The sequence below is a fragment of the Hypanus sabinus genome, chromosome 8 (genome assembly GCF_030144855.1).
Source record: "Hypanus sabinus isolate sHypSab1 chromosome 8, sHypSab1.hap1, whole genome shotgun sequence".
Taxonomy (NCBI): domain Eukaryota; kingdom Metazoa; phylum Chordata; class Chondrichthyes; order Myliobatiformes; family Dasyatidae; genus Hypanus; species Hypanus sabinus.
Genome location: NC_082713.1, coordinates 165,254,047 through 165,270,817, shown reverse-complemented (window position 1 = coordinate 165,270,817; position 16,771 = coordinate 165,254,047). Strand labels below are relative to the sequence as shown.

At 39.1% G+C, this 16,771-nt stretch overlaps 1 protein-coding gene across 1 annotated transcript in view; it reads left to right on the top strand.

The window, feature by feature from the left end:
- The window catches only part of LOC132397847 (tryptophan 5-hydroxylase 2-like), a 63,161-nt gene extending 48,727 nt beyond the window's left edge, over window positions 1-14,434 (top strand). The window contains exon 11 of the mRNA XM_059976596.1: window positions 13,960-14,434. Coding sequence (XP_059832579.1) covers window positions 13,960-14,134 — 175 coding nt within the window. The 3' untranslated portion in view covers window positions 14,135-14,434. The remainder of the gene's footprint in view (window positions 1-13,959) is intronic.
- The last annotated feature ends 2,337 nt before the right edge of the window (window positions 14,435-16,771 follow it).

The window sequence follows — 16,771 nt, the reverse complement described above, 5'->3', positions numbered from 1 at the left end:
TAAAAAAAGCCAGGTCTTGGTAATAGTTTTGTATCTTAGAATTCTGACAGTATTGTAATGGGCTGGCTTCATCAGACCCAAACAATTGAGGGTCCAGGTGATCTGATAATAAGCATACAAGCACAATAAAGTAACTTATGTCTAATTTAATGTCATAAAATAGAAAGCAGAAATAAACCACACAAAATACTATATAGTAAGCTTGAAATGTTTTCACAAAGGTTTTAGGGTTCATGATCCTTAGTCATCACTTGATTGTAGATGTTGGGAACTTAATTGTCGCTGCGTCGGCGGAAATTCAAATTCCAACTTGTGAAGTCACCCTGGGTCCTAGGCACCAATCACAATTTCCTTGGTCTAGGTAAATTCCCAGGAACCGAGGGAAAGGTCCCCCAATAAATAGGGGTTCCACAAGCGTAGAGAAAGACACACAGAGCCAAACTTTTTGATCTTTTGATCTCATGCCACTAACATGGTTTTGATCAGAGTTCCCACAAGCACTGAGAGACACAGACAAGCTCTTTGGTTTGTTGTTCTCAAGCTGTTGGCGCCTGAGGCCAGGAAAGAATCCAACCACCATCAGCAAACATTAAACATGAACAGACCTACAGTGTTTAACTTGTACAGACACCTTTCATGCTGGGAGCTTATAAAGAGTTAAATGGTCACTTAGAATTGTTCAGACATTCATCTAATATTTTACAAGAATTAATACATCTCAAGTATGAAAGAAGGCCATGCTTCTATTGTACGAACATACCAGTTAGTCCCATTTGTGGACTCAGCCCACAGCCATGTAATATTTTTTTTCCAAAAAAACATTACATTTATTTTTGAAATCTAAAATTACATCCATTTCCTTCAGACAATGAGCTCTTGATTGTAACCACTTGCTGCAGGAAAGAGTTTTCTCCTCACATTCCTTCTAATTCTTTTCCAGTCACCTTAAATCTCTAACCTCTGGTCCTTCACCCTTCTGCCAATGGAAGCAGTTTCTCTTTGTCATTGGAATGGAGGTACAGGAGCCTTGGGTCCCACACCACCAGTTTAGGAACAGTTATTACCCTTAAACAATCACACTCCTGAACCAGTGTGGGTAACTTCACTCACCTCATCTCTGAACTGATTCCACAACCTATGGATTCACTTTCAAGAATTCCACAACTCAGGTTCTTAGTATTATTTATTTACTATTGTTTTCTTTTCATATTTGCTCAGTTTGTCTTCTTTTGCACGTTGGTTGTTTGTCAGTCTTTGTAGTTTTTTATTGATGCTTTTGTATTTCTTTGATCTACTGTGAAGAATCTATCTCAGTGTAGTCTATGGTGACTTACACATATTTTGGTAATAAATTTACTTTAAACTTTGAGTGCTTTATAGCTTTAAACACTGCTCAAATTGTTACCCAGTAACGGAGGCCAGCACTGCGGCACGGTTAGTAGAACCACTGCCTTGTAGAACCAGAGGTCCAGGTTGGATACTGACTATAGGTGCTGTCTGTGTGGAGTTTGCATATTCTCTCTGTGACTGTGTGGGTTTGTGAGTTTCCTCTGGGCACTCTTTTATCCTCTTGTGTCAAAGATGTGTGTGTTGGTAGGCTAGTTGGCCACTGTTCATTGTGCCCAGTGTGTAGGTTAGTGGTAGAATCCGGGGGAAGTTGATGGAAATGTGGGAAGACTAAAAATTGGTATTAATGGAAGTGGCATGGAGTCAACGGGCTGAAGGGTCTGGCCATTTCTCCAGGACATTCTCAGTTTTGTCTGCTCTGGGGAGAACGATGCTCTATTCCTTGATCTATTCATCAAACTGAAACCTCACATCCTTGATGTCATTCCAGTAAATGTCATCTGCATACTCCCCTACTTTCCAATCCTTTCTGATTTCTGGTGCCCAGGAATAAACACTATTTTCCTCTTGCAGGGCTGCTATTTTACGGGAGCTGGTGTTTTATGGAAATTCATTGTAATTTCTTTAGATTTCAAATTGTTAAGAGGATGCAAGAAAGATTTATGTAGAGAAGAATAGCTTAACAAATGTCTAATCATTTTGAAATCAAAACCTTGTTGGTGAAATTATAACAGTGCTTTGAAAGGGATATGGGTTATTTTTTATTTTATTTAGAGATGCAGTGCAGAATACGCTTTTCTGGCTCAATGAGCCATGCTGCTATACAAACCATCTAATTAACCCTAACCTAATCACAGGACAATTTACAATGATTAATTAACCTATTAACCAGTACTTCTTTGGACTGTGTGAGGAAACCGGAGCAGCCCGAAGAAACCCATGCAGTCACGGGGAGGATGTACAAAATCCTTACAGACGGCACCAGAATTGCACCCCCACCTCCAATGCACCAAGATGTAATAGCATCACGCTGACTGCTACAGTACCAGGGGTTGAATACAACTTCACCCATGCTTCAATAAGTCTTAGCTCTTGGTGCATGGGCTTTCAATGACTTACTTTGGAGTAATATGTAATATCTTTTTGAAGCCAGTCTTAAATCTCCAGCTTGTGTCCATGAAACCAACAAGGCAGATATTTTCACACCTGCTGAGAAGCTCTCAGAAGGTGATGAACCCAAAGAATCAAAAGAAATAGGATGCACGTTTCATTATAGGAGGCCAGAATGAGGTTACAGCTTACAGGTTACAAGTGGAAGTAGCAATGTTGAAACACGGAATGGTAAACCATGAAAGGGCGATTTCAGCCGTGTATATCGCTGGGAAAATACCATCTTTCATGGCACAGGAAGCAAAAAGAGGCATGTTCCAGTTGCTATTCAGGAGAATCTTGAAGTTAAAAGTCAGTACAGAAAGCATTTCCAACGATTATGTGTACTCTTTCTGTTCATAGCTTGTTGGATGTTCTCAAGTCAAAGGGCAAGGGGAGAATTTGCTGAAATCTGGTGCCCCTCCTGCCCTTTCTTCCATGCTCCACCATCCTTCTTCATCAGTCTTTTACCTCTTCCACCTATCGCCTCTCAGCTTCTCACTTCCCACTCCCTCCCCCAACCACCTTCAAACTCACCTGGTTTTACCTATCGCCTGCCAACTCCTTCGTCTCCCCCCACCTTCTGTCCTCTTCCTTTTCAGTCCTGATGAAGCATCTCTTCCTGAAATGTTGACTGTTTATTCCTCCCCACTGGTGCAGCTGGACTTGCTGAGTTCTTCTAGTATTTTGTGAGTGTTACTCTGGATTTCCAGCATCTGCAGAATCTCTTAGGTTAAGCATTTTAACAGTGCCCTGAAGAAGAGCCAAAACTCCATGAAGACAATAGAAGATATGTTGTGAGATGTGAAAGTACACTCAGTGGTCATATTTTTAGGTACCTCCCATATCTAATAAACCGGATACTGAGTCTATGTGGTCTTCTGCTGTGTAACCCATCCACTGCAAAGTTCAATGTGTTATGTGTTCAGAGATGCTCTTTTGCACATCACTGTTGGAATGTGTGGTTATATGACTTACTGTCAGCTTGTTACAGTCTGGCCATTCTCCTCTGACCTCTATCACAAGAGTTTTTGTCACCAAGTTCTATCACCAAGGTGTTTTTGCCCTCAGAACTGCCACTCACTGGACGTTTCTCATTTATCGCACCATTCTCTGTCAAGCCTAATACTGTTGTGTGTGAAAATCCCAGGAGGTCAGCAGTTTCTGAGACACTTAAACCACCCCATCTAGCACCAAGAATCATTCTGCGTTAAAGTCACTTAGATCACACTTTTCCCTATGCTGAAAAGAGTGAATGATGCTCAGACGTAGAGTTTGATAAGTTGGGATCACATTAAACCTGCTATTGAAGAAGAACTTTGGAACTGATGCAGGAACTTCAGCAAGGACTACAGATGTCCTTAAAGCCCCCCCCCCCCCCCTCCCAGGGTCATGACTACAGGCAATGCAGAAGGACATACAGGGAAAGAGACAGCGTTAGATCACAACTACAAGACTTGATAAGTAGAGGCAAGGAGAAGAAACTGAAGTTCAGCGTGGTGGAAGATCATCATCACATGATCACTTGAGAAGGTCCATAGTCAATAAAGTCAAAGTTCGAAGTACAATTACTATCAAACACAAAGACTGACAAACAGCCAATGTATCAGAAAAGACAAACAGTATAAATAAAAATGTCTAAGTAAATAAATATTTAAAACATGAGATTGTAGAGTCCTTCAGTGTCAGTCAATAGGTTGTGGAATGAGTTCTGATTTGAGGTGTTGAAGTTATCGACACTGGTTCCACCGATTGTTTAAGGGTGTCTGATCCTGGGTGGTATGGGGCCTAAGGGTCCAGTACCTCCTTCCCAATGGCAGCAACAGGAAAAGGACAGTATAAGCAAAGCTCATGGTAGATGTTAACTCGGACAATGTTGGAGCTGTTCAGGTGACACACTGTTCCAGCAATTTGGGCTTTGGAAATTCGCCCTTACGGAACTCACAACTCACTCCCAAAATATCTGAGTAACAAAATAAAAATACACTCTAAAGAAATTTATGTGAAACAAAGTAAATAAACAGATAAGTTATTGTTTTTAACATACATTTCTTCGCACCTGCTCGGACAACACTGCTTTGTGTTCTGGCAAATCATGATATAGGCCGTTTTCTAGGAAGGCAACACCCCCACCCCCAGAACCTTATAACAGAGAAGTCACTTCATGAGTAAGTGCCTGTTGTACCTGAATGGGAAATTGTTCATGGAGTGAGGGTGCCCCTATTCAGGTGACCAAAAGGGATATGGCAGTGGTTGATGCTCGTGAGCTAAACTTCAAATGAATCAGGAAGGCAGATACAGTAGAACCTGTGCTGCAACACTTTGACGATGAGAAAAGACTAACATTAGAGGCAGATGTGCTTTACGCAGGAATAGTCCTTGATCCCTTAGGGAGCACACTATTTCATTTAGCTCCCACTCAATAGCTGGTCTTGTTTGTGCATAGGAATGGAAAGGAATTTCCCTTTTATTGAAAGGAGACACCTATCTGGTTAGTTAGTATAACAGCCAGGTAATAATATTTCTAAAGTTCACAGTACATCATTAACCCTCAAATCCCACCTTCTCACAAAAAAAATTGAACAGAAATGGAACAGGCACGTTGACCAAAACCCTCCTCCTACACAGAAAACAAACAAAACAGATCAGGCACATTGACCCCCAAATCCCTCCTCCCACATAAAAAAGCAAACAAAATTAGATCAGGCACGTCAACCCCAAATCCCTCCTCCCACACAAAAATAATGATCGAAACAGATCAGGCGCTTTGACACCCAAATACCCCTCCCTGCACAAAAAAAGCGAGAAAATCGGTCAAAAAAACCCCACAGAATATAAAAACTATAAGACTGAAAAATAGAATCTATAGTCCAAGTCCACATCTAAAACGCAGAAAAAACCTGGGAAACACTCTCCACAGCGGCAGGCTCTCCCCTCTTCAGTGCAGAGCAACCAATCAAAAGGCAAGCAGCTTACCTCTCGTAGTAAAAGTATTTTTTTCTGGACTCAGACTTTACTTGAATAACTCAGACACTATCTATTGAAACTCTAAGGGATGTAGACAATCTCTCCCTGGACTTGGTGCGTTTTTTCTAAATAGATATTCTGTGCTTAATGCTTCCCTGCGGACGTTTAGATTGTACTTGTGTATTCTATTTTATTCTTGTATAACTTTATCTATAGAGTTCTACAATTGACTCTAACTTGCTTTGGAGGTTTGGTGTTCTTTATTGAAGGCCTCCCTGTTGGTTGATTCACAGTTTAAGTTTTGCTGCCTTTTTTTTTTCTGTAAATGGTTGATAAGTACTCTCCTCGAACCTAGAATTTCCCCCTTTTCTCCCTCCTTTTTTTTCTCTCCTTTTAATCTTCTATAATTTTTCACGGGTAGGTTAGTTTTGGTTTTCCTTTGATTTTCTTTGTATTAAGTTTTATACTTCTGCAGAAGTTGTTCCTATCTGTAATTATGTTTTCCAGTGCATAAACTAGCTACCATTTGCTATATTATTTATACGGAACTGTTGTTAATGACACAGATCTGGAAGTCATATTTAGGTTAATTTTTTTGGTAGAGCTAGCTGCTTTTTTTTGGTAGCCGTCTAGTTGTGGGTTGCGAGGGTGGGGTGGGTTTTCCAGTTTTAATATCACTCACTGTTTCTATTGCTTTTCTTTGTTACTCAGGACATGTTTATGTTTTGATTCTATGAATCTATGTTTACATTTCTGCTGCCAGACTGATATTGTATTGCTTGACTTTTTATATGCCTGCTGCCTTTTATGCATTAACAATTGATAATGGCTAGTACACTTAAATTTGTGAGCTGGAATGTAAAGGGATTGAATCATCCTGTTTAAAGAAGGAAGGTACTCTCACATATTAAACAACTCAAAGCTGACATTGCTTTCCTTCAAGAAACTCATATTCGTTGTTCTGATAACTCCCGGCTTTTGTCAAAGTGGGCGGGTCAGCATTTTCATTCATCCTTTACCGCTAAAGCTAGGGGGGGGGTCTCCATCCTTATTAACTCAAATATTCCTTTTGAACTCCATAATAAGGTATCTGATACAAGTGGCAGTTTTATTATTGTTTCTGGTAAACTATATAATACTAAAGTTGTACTAGCAAACCGGTATGCCCCCAATTTTGATGATGTTAATTTTTTTGAACATTTTTTTTCCTCACTACCAGATTTAAACTCATACTCTCTTATACTGGGTGGTGACTTCAATTGTTGGTTGGATCCTAATTTGGATCGATCGTCCTCTGTTACTAGACCACCTACTAAATCTGCCTTAGCTATCCAATCATTTCTCTCTAATTATGGTATCTCTGATATATGGCGTTTTCTTCATCCTTCTGAGAGAGATTATTCTTTTTTCTCACATGTTCACCATACCTTTACTAGAATTGACTACTTCTTACTCGATAACCAACTCATTCCATTTGTCTATTCTTGTGATTATCAGAGTATACTGATTTCTGACCATGCCCCAATTACTCTCTCTTTAAACTTTCCTGGTCTCCCTCAGAGGAATAAACACTAGCGGTTTGATTCGACTTTATTATCGGATGATGATTTCTAAAATTTATTAAGGATCAGATAACCTTTTATTTTAACAATAATACATCACCTGAAATGTCATCCCAGATTGTCTGGGATGCCATGAAAGCATATCTGAGGGGTCAAATAATCTCCTATACAGCAAATCTGAATAGAAAGTCCAGTGCAGATCGATTAGACCTCATTAACCAGATTAAACAATTGGATCAACTGTATGCTCAAACTAAGAATCCTGAACTATACAAGAAGCGTGTAGAACTTCAAGCTAAATTCAATCTTTTGTCTACTCAACCTGTCGAACACCAACTTCTCGAAAGTAAGAGTTGCTTTTACATTCGTGGTGACAAATCTGGTAAATTTCTAGCCAATCCTCTGAGGCATTCCAAAGCCAAACAACATATTACAAAGATCCGGAAGGAGAACAGAGACCTTACATTGGATCATTTAGAAATTAATGACACATTCAAAAATTTCTATTCTCGACTTTATTCCTCTGAATCTTTGAATGACAATATCTCTGTTGATCAATTTTTAAATAATCTGAATATTCCTTCGCTTTCATCTGATTTTAAAGTCAAACTTAATGCGCCTATATCATCAGAAGAAATATCTTTTGCAATTTCTGCATTGTCCTCAGGGAAATCTCCTGAACCTGATGGGTTCCCCGTAGAATTTTATAAATCATTCTCCTCACTTCTTTCTCCTCAGTTATTCTCAGTATTATCTGACTCGTTTAATTGCGGCAAATTGCCATCCTCTTTTAATGAGGCATCTATTATTCTTTTATTAAAAAAGGGTAAAGACCCAACAGAGTGTTCCTTGTATAGGCCAATCTCTTTGCTTAATGTTGATGTTAAGATCTTGGCTAAAGTTTTGGCTTATAGATTAGAAACTGTTATTCCCTCTATTATCTCTGATGACCAAACTGGTTTTATTAAAAACCGTCTCCCTCTTTTTAACATTCGGTGTCTATTCAATATTTTATATTCACCTCCAACTGGGATTCCTGAATGTGATATTTCCCTCGATGCGGAGAAACCATTTGATCGTTTAGAGTGGAACTACCTTTTTGCAGTTTTAGAAAAATTTGACTCAGTCAAAGTTTTATCTCTTGGATCAAATTGCTGTATTTGTGTCCTACTGCCTCTGTTTTAACTAACTTTCAGAAATCCCAGTTATTTAACCTCAAAAGTGGCTCCCGTCAGGGATGCCCTTTAAGTCCCTTTCTCTTTGATTTGGCTATAGAACCTTTGGCGATAGCATTTCGAAATTGTCCTGAATTGACTGGGATTTGGAGAGGGGGTGTTGAGCATAAAGTTTCTCTTTATGCTGATGACTTATTACTTTTTCTTTCAAATCCGTCTACATCCTTACCTCCAATGTTTTCACTTCTTGACCAGTGTAGCCAGTTCTCTGGCTATAAACTTAATTTACGTAAGAGCGAGCTTTTCCCAATTAATAAAGAAGCACAAGAATTAACATTTCGTGATCTCCCTTTTAAAGTAGTCCATAATCAATTTACCTATCTCAGGATTATAGTCACAAGGAAGTTTAAAGATCTCTTTCGTGAAAATTTTGCCAATCTTGCATATACTATAAAACAGAGTCTGGTACAATGGTCACCTCTATCTATGTCTTTGGTAGGTCGTAATAATGTTGTTAAAATGTATGTTCTCCCTAAACTTTTATACTTATTTCAATCAATCCCAATTTTTATTCCTAAATCTTTTTTTGATTCCTTAGGCTCTATTATTTTGTCATATCTGTGGAAGAATAAGGGCTCTAGAATTAATAAAGGCTATCTCCAAAAACCTAAAAAAGAGGGTGGCATGGCTTTACCTAACTTTCATTTATATTACTGGGCAGCCAATGTACGTTGTGCTACCTTTTGGTCTTTTTTCCATGGCCAACCCGAGTGCCCTAATTGGGTGGCAATGGAGCTGAGCTTCACTAAAGAACTATCTATCTCTGCACTTCTTGGCTATGTACTCCCTAGTAGTTTGTCCAGAGTAATAGTTAATCCTCTTGCTAGACACACTTTGCATATTTGGGCTCAGTTTAGGAAATTTTATGGTTTCCATGGTTTTTCCGTTTCCAGCCCTGTCCTACATGATCACCTTTTCCTACCCACTACGTATGACTTAACGTTCCATGATTGGTATAGGAAGGGCATTAGACATTTTGAAAATCTTTTTATTGATAATCGCTTTGCTTCTTACCAACAGCTCTCCGCTAAGTTCAATCTGTCCAATGCTCATTTTTTTAGATATCTCCAAATTAGACACTTTATTGTTCCTTTAATTCCTAACTTCCCTGAAATGCCTGAGAAAAATGTTATGGACTTTTTTCTTTCCATTAATCCACTAGGTAAAGGTTTAATATCAAGTATTCAAGATGAATTAGCAGCCTTACGACGTGCCCCTGTGGATAAAATTAAAATGGCATGGGAGCAGGATTTAAATACCTCCTTATCTGATGAGACTTGGGACTCGATTCTCAAATCGGTTAATACAACCTCTCTTTGTGCTCGCCATTGCCTTTTACAGTTTAAGATTGTTCATAGAGCCCATTTGTCTAAATCTAAATTATCTCGATTTTACCCTAACATCAGTCCGCTTTGTGATAAATGCAAAAGGGGCGAGGCCTCTCTCATTCATATGTACTGGTTTTGTCCTAGCTTGGAGAAACTTTGGAAAGATGTCTTTATAACGTTATCGTATATTCTGAATCACCACCTAGAACCAAACCCTTTAATTGCTCTGTTCGGTTTCTGGGGTGAGACAGATTTACGTCTGAGTTCGTCTAAGTATCGAATATTATCATTTGCCTCTCTCCTGGCTAGACGTTTAATCCTTCTTAGATGGAGAGATGTTGCCCCGCCCACGCATGCTCAATGGCTTAATGATATTATGGCCTGCTTGGACCTTGAAAAAATTCATTATTCAATTCTTAATTCTGACTTAAAGTTCCATAAGGTTTGGGGACCTTTTATTGAGTACTTTCATAACCTTCCTCCTAACTAAGGTTTTTTTTTTCGGTCCTTTGCTTTCAGCTCCTTTTTCTTTTGGTAGTAGGCATTAATATCTTCTGTTGCTAAGTGTATTCACAGTTTGGGGGTTCGGTTGTCCTGATTTATATTCTCTATATTGTGTTGTGGGTGGTCTGGAGTTTCCTTTTTTTTGTTTTGTGTTTTGGGGCTTGGGGAGGACACTAATTTTACTTGTCTTCAATTTGGGTGCTTTTTCAATTATCTTTCTTTGTATCAGATTGTTATTGTATGCTTATTTTTGCACTGTATCAATGTCCTTCATTTTGATCTGGGTTTTTTTTTTATCTGTAGTTATGTAGAAAATGTATAAAAAAATGAATTAAAAAAAAGGCAAGCAGCTGGTGCTAACCCCTGCACTATAAGCTACAGTCAGCGAAGTGGAGCCAAACATTGTCTCTTGCCACATCCTGCTGCCTTCTCACCACAAAGTTCGCTCATGCTGCCTCTGCCTCCTTGAATTCTCTCAGAACCTGCAGAGTGCTGAAGCACGCAGACGATCTCCAAACAGCAAAACACAGGCTTCAGCACTTCCCAGAATCACATTCAAGATGAGAAACAAATGTAACAGACATAAAATAAGTGAAAAAGATGGTTTCATGATCTATCCAGAAGAGCATTGTACACAGGCACCATTTTGACCATACATTGAAAGAAAATTTTATCAAAGTACATATATGCCAAACACACGCAACCCTGTGAGCATATTTAGTAAATCTATAGAATAGTAGTTATAACAGCATCAATGAAAGACCAACCAGAGTGCAGAAGACAACAAACTATGCAAATGCAAGTAAATAGCAAAAAGATTACCCCCCCCCCACACACAACAAAACCATCAAATGTGCAAAAAAAACCAAATTACGCAAACAACTAAAAGTGAACGAATAACGTGTAGAATATTAAACTTCAGATCACAGAATCCCTGAAAGGGAGTTTACATTCACAAGTCGCTGAGGTGAGTGGAGTCGGTCCAGGAGCTGACGGCTGTGGCCACAGTCAGTTCAACACCATGTCAATGGCTGCAGACCACAGCCATCATGAAACCAAAGACATTTATTTGATTGCACTTTTGTAGGAATTGACCACCTGCCTCTTCATCAAAGTGGTATTGATTTTAATCATACACTGCATCCTTTACCTATTATTTTCTCCTTGCTCTTTACCCATCAGTCATGCTGTTTCATGTAGGATGGAGGAACATCCGGTGGTAAACATTCATCCTCAGCTGCAGACACTAATTTCTGCAATATAGAAATCTATACCTATTACACTCTCTCCCCAAACTTTGATGAATTGAATGTCAGAGGGGGTAGTTTAATCCACATATACTCCACATTTATCACGTATAATCAGAGATACATTTCTTCCCTGGTGCTCTGCAGCTAACATTATTCTCTGTGGAACAGCTACTTGATGAAACCACTTAGAGACTAGGCATGGGGGAGTGGGGGAAGTTAATCTTGTTTGATGCATCTTCCACAGAATCTGATAATAATAATGTTCAAAGCTGAAGAAATGGATTTGATCCTTTATTAAGCAACTAACAAAACCGTACTAGCAAACTAGATCCATTATTTAGGATTAAAACCAAACTAGATCCTTTATTAAGCAACTAGCAAAACTAACTAGCTAAAGAACTCTAGGTTTTCATGAATAAAGTGGCAGAGATATTTTATGTTTAAGAAAAGACCGTAGCAATCATTTACTGAACATCAAAAATTGAACACAAAGCGTGTTAAAAGTCCTTAACATAATATGTCATCATGTCAGACCATCCTCTTAAAGTGTCGGTGACTATGAATTATGTATGTTTCCACCAATTATGATACATTATGAAAAAAATCTTGAAGCAATAAAACTAATGAAACTAAAACTAACAAAGTTAAGTGAAATTAAACACAAATGGTTAAACAAAATTAAACCAAATTAAATGGTCAACAAATAGATATCACCTCGACCATCTATCTAGTTCTAAACTAACCAGAACCACTCTAAAAAGCATGAACACGTAAATAAACCTCTTCCACTTCCACACATCCCCACCAACATGACTAACTGACAACTCAGAATACAATGCAGAGAGAAAACAGATACATGGCTGCTCTAGGTTCAGCCAGGGATTTAACTGCAGGTCCAGCAAGTTATCTGTAGCAATGCCTAATTCATTCTGAGTCAAAAATTGTGTTTTCCTCTTAAAATTATTCATGTCTGTGTGTACTTGAATGGATTGGGGATTTGTTTTTGCCTTTCTGATCATTAGTTCATCTCTAATTCTTGGGTGATTAAGAAATGCAGGAATGCATCTATTCCAGGTAAGTTTCATCTCCTGTTTCATATGTAGCAATTACCATTCCAATTCTACTTCCCATTCCTATTCCACCATGTCAGTCCATTATCCCCTCTTCTGTCATATGAGGCCACACTTAGGTTGGAGGAGTAACATCTTATATTCTGTCTGGCTAGCCTCCAACCTGATGGCATGAACATTGATTTCTTGAACTTCTGGTAATTGCTCCCCTCTCCTTCACCATTCGCCATTCCTATTTCTCTCTCTCATTTTATTTCCTTACCTGCTCATCACCTCCTCCTAGTACTTCTACCCCTTCCTTTTCTTCCATGGTCTTCTACCCTCTCCTATCAGATTCCCCCTTCTCCAGCCTTTTATCTCTTTTATGAATCAACTTCCCGGCTCTTTACTTCAACCCCTCTCTTGCACCTGGTTTCACCTATCACCTACATACTTATTCCTCCCCTCCCCATCTTCTTACTCTGACCGCATATTTTCGTTTCCAGTCCTGATGAAGGGTCCTAGTCTGAAATGTCAACTGTTTATTCTTTTCCATAGATGCTGCCTGGCCTGCTGAGTTCCTCCAACGTTTTGTCTGAGTTACCACAAGTTGTATCTTTTGGGATAGTTTTCATGATCAGAGTTATAAAACTAAATTCATGACAGAAATGACAAGACTTCATTTTTTGAACTTTATTAGCTTGATATTTTTACTAGACATTGGCTGTTGAAATATTAGGAGTCCTTGTGTTGGCATGACCATTTGAAGATATGGAAGAATTTAAAAAGGTTTAGAACTACTGAAGTCAACAAAGAATGGTAAGCAGATGACTATCAGTGTCAATGGATAAAACCTTGGAGCTGCCTGCATTTTTAAAGGGAAGCAATGAGAGGCATTGCTTGAGTGGACAGTCAGAGGCTTTTTCCCAGGGCTGAAATGGCTAGTGCAAGAGGGCACAGTTTTAAGGTGCTTGGAAGTAGGTACAGAGGAGCTGTCAGGGGTAAGTTTTTTTATGCAGAGAGTGGTGAGTGGGTGGAATGGGCTGCCAGAGATGGTGGTGGAGGCGGATATGATAGAGTCATTTAAGAGACTCCCTGTCAGAAACATGCTCAGAAAAATAGAGGGCTATGGGTAACCCTAGATAATTTCTAAGGTAAGGACATGTTTGGCACAGCTTTGTGGGCCGAAGGGCCTGTATTGTGCTGTAGGTTTTCTATGTTTTCACCATGTAGATTACAGTGGTTCAAGGCAACAAGTCACATCATGGGTGCATAATAAATTTCAACTTTGTTAGTGACTCCTGGCCCTATTAATGGATCATTGTATACTGTATATGTAGGATTTTTGTGGAACTACTTTTATGGATCAGCAGATTAAATGTGTAAGAAGGAGAACGTAGCAGGCAGGATAGCTTGTATATGGATCATGAAAAGCACATGATAAGTCAATTGGTTTATGCTCAGTATACATGTGTGACAAAAAAGAGGAATGTTGAAATGTTACCTGTTATACTTCTTTAGACATAATTAAACCTTTTTTTAAATACTGGTTTATTTTATTCTTTCAGGGAATTTGCAAAGTCAGTCAAACGCCCATTTTCTATACACTACGATCCATATACCCAGAGCATTGAAGTGCTGAAAGATACCAGAAGCATTGAGAAAGTTGTTCAAGGCATCCGTAGTGACCTCATCACCGTGTGTGATACTCTATCAAAGATGAACAAAGACTTTGGGCTTTAATGAGTGTGCGCACAGATTTCATATCCATTTTGGTGTAAACCCGGCTAGCAGAAATGACACTGAATCCTGTGATGTAACCTGTTTGCATAAATAGTAGTAACTTGTTTGGATGTTCTAGCAAAGTTTCATCTACACTAGGATGTATTCCACACCACCAAGACACAAAAGAATATACTGGAAAATTCAATCAATTCTGTTAATTTAACAAAAAATGTAGGAAATTAAGATGCTATCTCACTGCTCAAAGTTTGAGCACAGAATATCAGCATCTTGTGTAGTTTTATTTGAGAGAGAATGCATTTCATTACAGCCTGTGGACCTAATGACATTCCCAGTAAAATGTGGCATAATTACCTATCTGAAACGTGATAAGTTATATTGATGGCAGTTGTAAATGCCTAAAAAGGGATAATGTAAAAAGACCTATTTATGCTTCCAAGAAATAATAATTTTATAATATTTTTATAATAATGGCCTTCTCTAAAATAGGATCTTGAAACTAGAGAAACAGAATATATTTTGAAAGATGGAGAAGTAGTAAGCGTTGGTGATTATGGGAACTCTGATTTGCAGGTTGACAAAAAGCAAACAGTGAACTTGAAATTGCAGAAAGCAAATGGATTGTGGGCTTTATTGCAAAGTGCTTGAAGTATAAATGTACGCAGCGTGGAAAATCTCCAGCAGTTCTTCCTTTTGGATTTAAACAGTGTTCTAGGTTGTACTAAAGCTCGTGAAAGTTGTGTACAGAATAAGATCGACAGTGGCGAGGTTCACTGATGTTACTGGTTTGAGTGCGGTGATTCCTATTGACATGTTGAAAGCTCTGTCAATTCTAAGGATGTAGCGCAGCATGCTTGCTCCTTACTGCTAATTCTTAAAGAGGAATGGTGCCATTGGATGCAGCAGGTAGGATGGTACTTCCAGTGATTCAGGGGAACTGTACCAGCTGGGGAAAACAGTGCCCACCACACTCCTGTCCTTTATTATTGGAACCATGGGACCTTCCAGGTCTGCTCAGAAGGAGTCACAACAAGTCGGCAGAGAGGCATAGAAGGAGAGACTTCTGCTTAAAGAACTAGCAACCCAGGTTTGATTTTAACCTCCGTTACCTTCTTTGTGGGGTGTGCACGTTCTCCCTGTGACTTTGGATCCCCTCCAGGTTCTCTGGTTTTCTCCCACATCCCAAAGATGTGTGGGCTGCTAAGTTAATGGCCTACTGTAAATTACCTTTCATGTGGAAGTAAGTGGTAGAGTCAGGGGAATGGGAGGAGGTGATGGGAATCTGGGAAGAATAGGTTACATGGAAAATTAGTGGGGAAATGGTAATGTTCCTTAAGCCAGCACAGGCCAATGGGCCAAATGAAGCCTGCAGCGGAGGCAAAGGCTCGCACTTACTCTGCCTGCCTCTGTGAACTGAAGAAAAAGCAGATCAAATCCCCCCTGGGTGACCGAGCTTGGGTGACATTCCCAATATAGTAGTGAGCATGTGATATTGTTAACAACAGTCTGGGGTAATCATGAAGTGAGAAAGCTGAGAGAAACATGATCCAAGGCAAAATAGTCAGGACACACACATGTGAAGTTGTATCTGAGAATGTAAGATGTCACAGACCACAGTTAAGTTAAAAAAAAACTATGGTTTGAATGTTGGCCCTTTAAGTGGCTTCAGGGAAAGAAAATTGGCAAAACCCCCTTGTTCTGGGAAAAGGAAAGATTGCTGTTTTAAGCCAGAGAGGTTGAAATCCTGACTGCTGATAAATATTGCTTACTGCCTGACAGTTGATCTGGGTTGGGTCAGCTTTGGAACTGGAAAATACATTGCAAGGGAGAACAAAAATTCCAACAAAATACAAGAGAATGATTTTCTCAGCAGGTGCCAAGAAACCTAGAAATATTTGCAAGAATTGCTGTATTCAGGGTTAATCTGTTGATGGCCCTGCTTTTGGAATTGTAGAATTGTGCGAATGAACTTGTCTTGCTGAAGCTGCCTAGTGTCTTGACTTGATCGTACTTGGAATTCTGTTGGTCTTTGGGCTCATAGAAGGATAAAACCTGTTTTGAAGATTCCTGTATTGAGGAACTTTTCTAGTCCTACTCTATTACCACTGTACAATTAGACAAAAAATACAGGATGAGTGTATGATAAAACTTTTATTGATTAACTTTATCTCCTTTCCAAAAATAAAGTTCCTATTTATATTGACTGATGGTTCACCAATATATAGCATTGTAACTGGGATAGTTATGTATGTAGGCACAGGTAGACTCCAGAACCTTCATAATAGAAGTCCCCAATAAAATGTAAAATACTGTCAAAAATGCTGTAAGTGACCTTTTCCATGTGGTATTAACCTTGGCACAGATGTCACACTTCTGAGTCAAAATCTTCTTGCCCCAATCCCAAGACAAGCTCAAAACCTATACATACTTTGGTAAAACAGTGAAGAGCACAGCGCTGTTAAAAATGGATGAAGGGCTAAAAGGTCCTTCATTTGTCCATAGAAATACGCAAAATGTTGAAGGAACTCAACAGGTCATGCAGCATCTCTGGAGGAGAATAAGCAGTTGATGTTTCAGGCCAAGACCCTTCAGCAGGTCCTGAAACATTGACTCTTTATTCCCTTCCAGAGATGATGC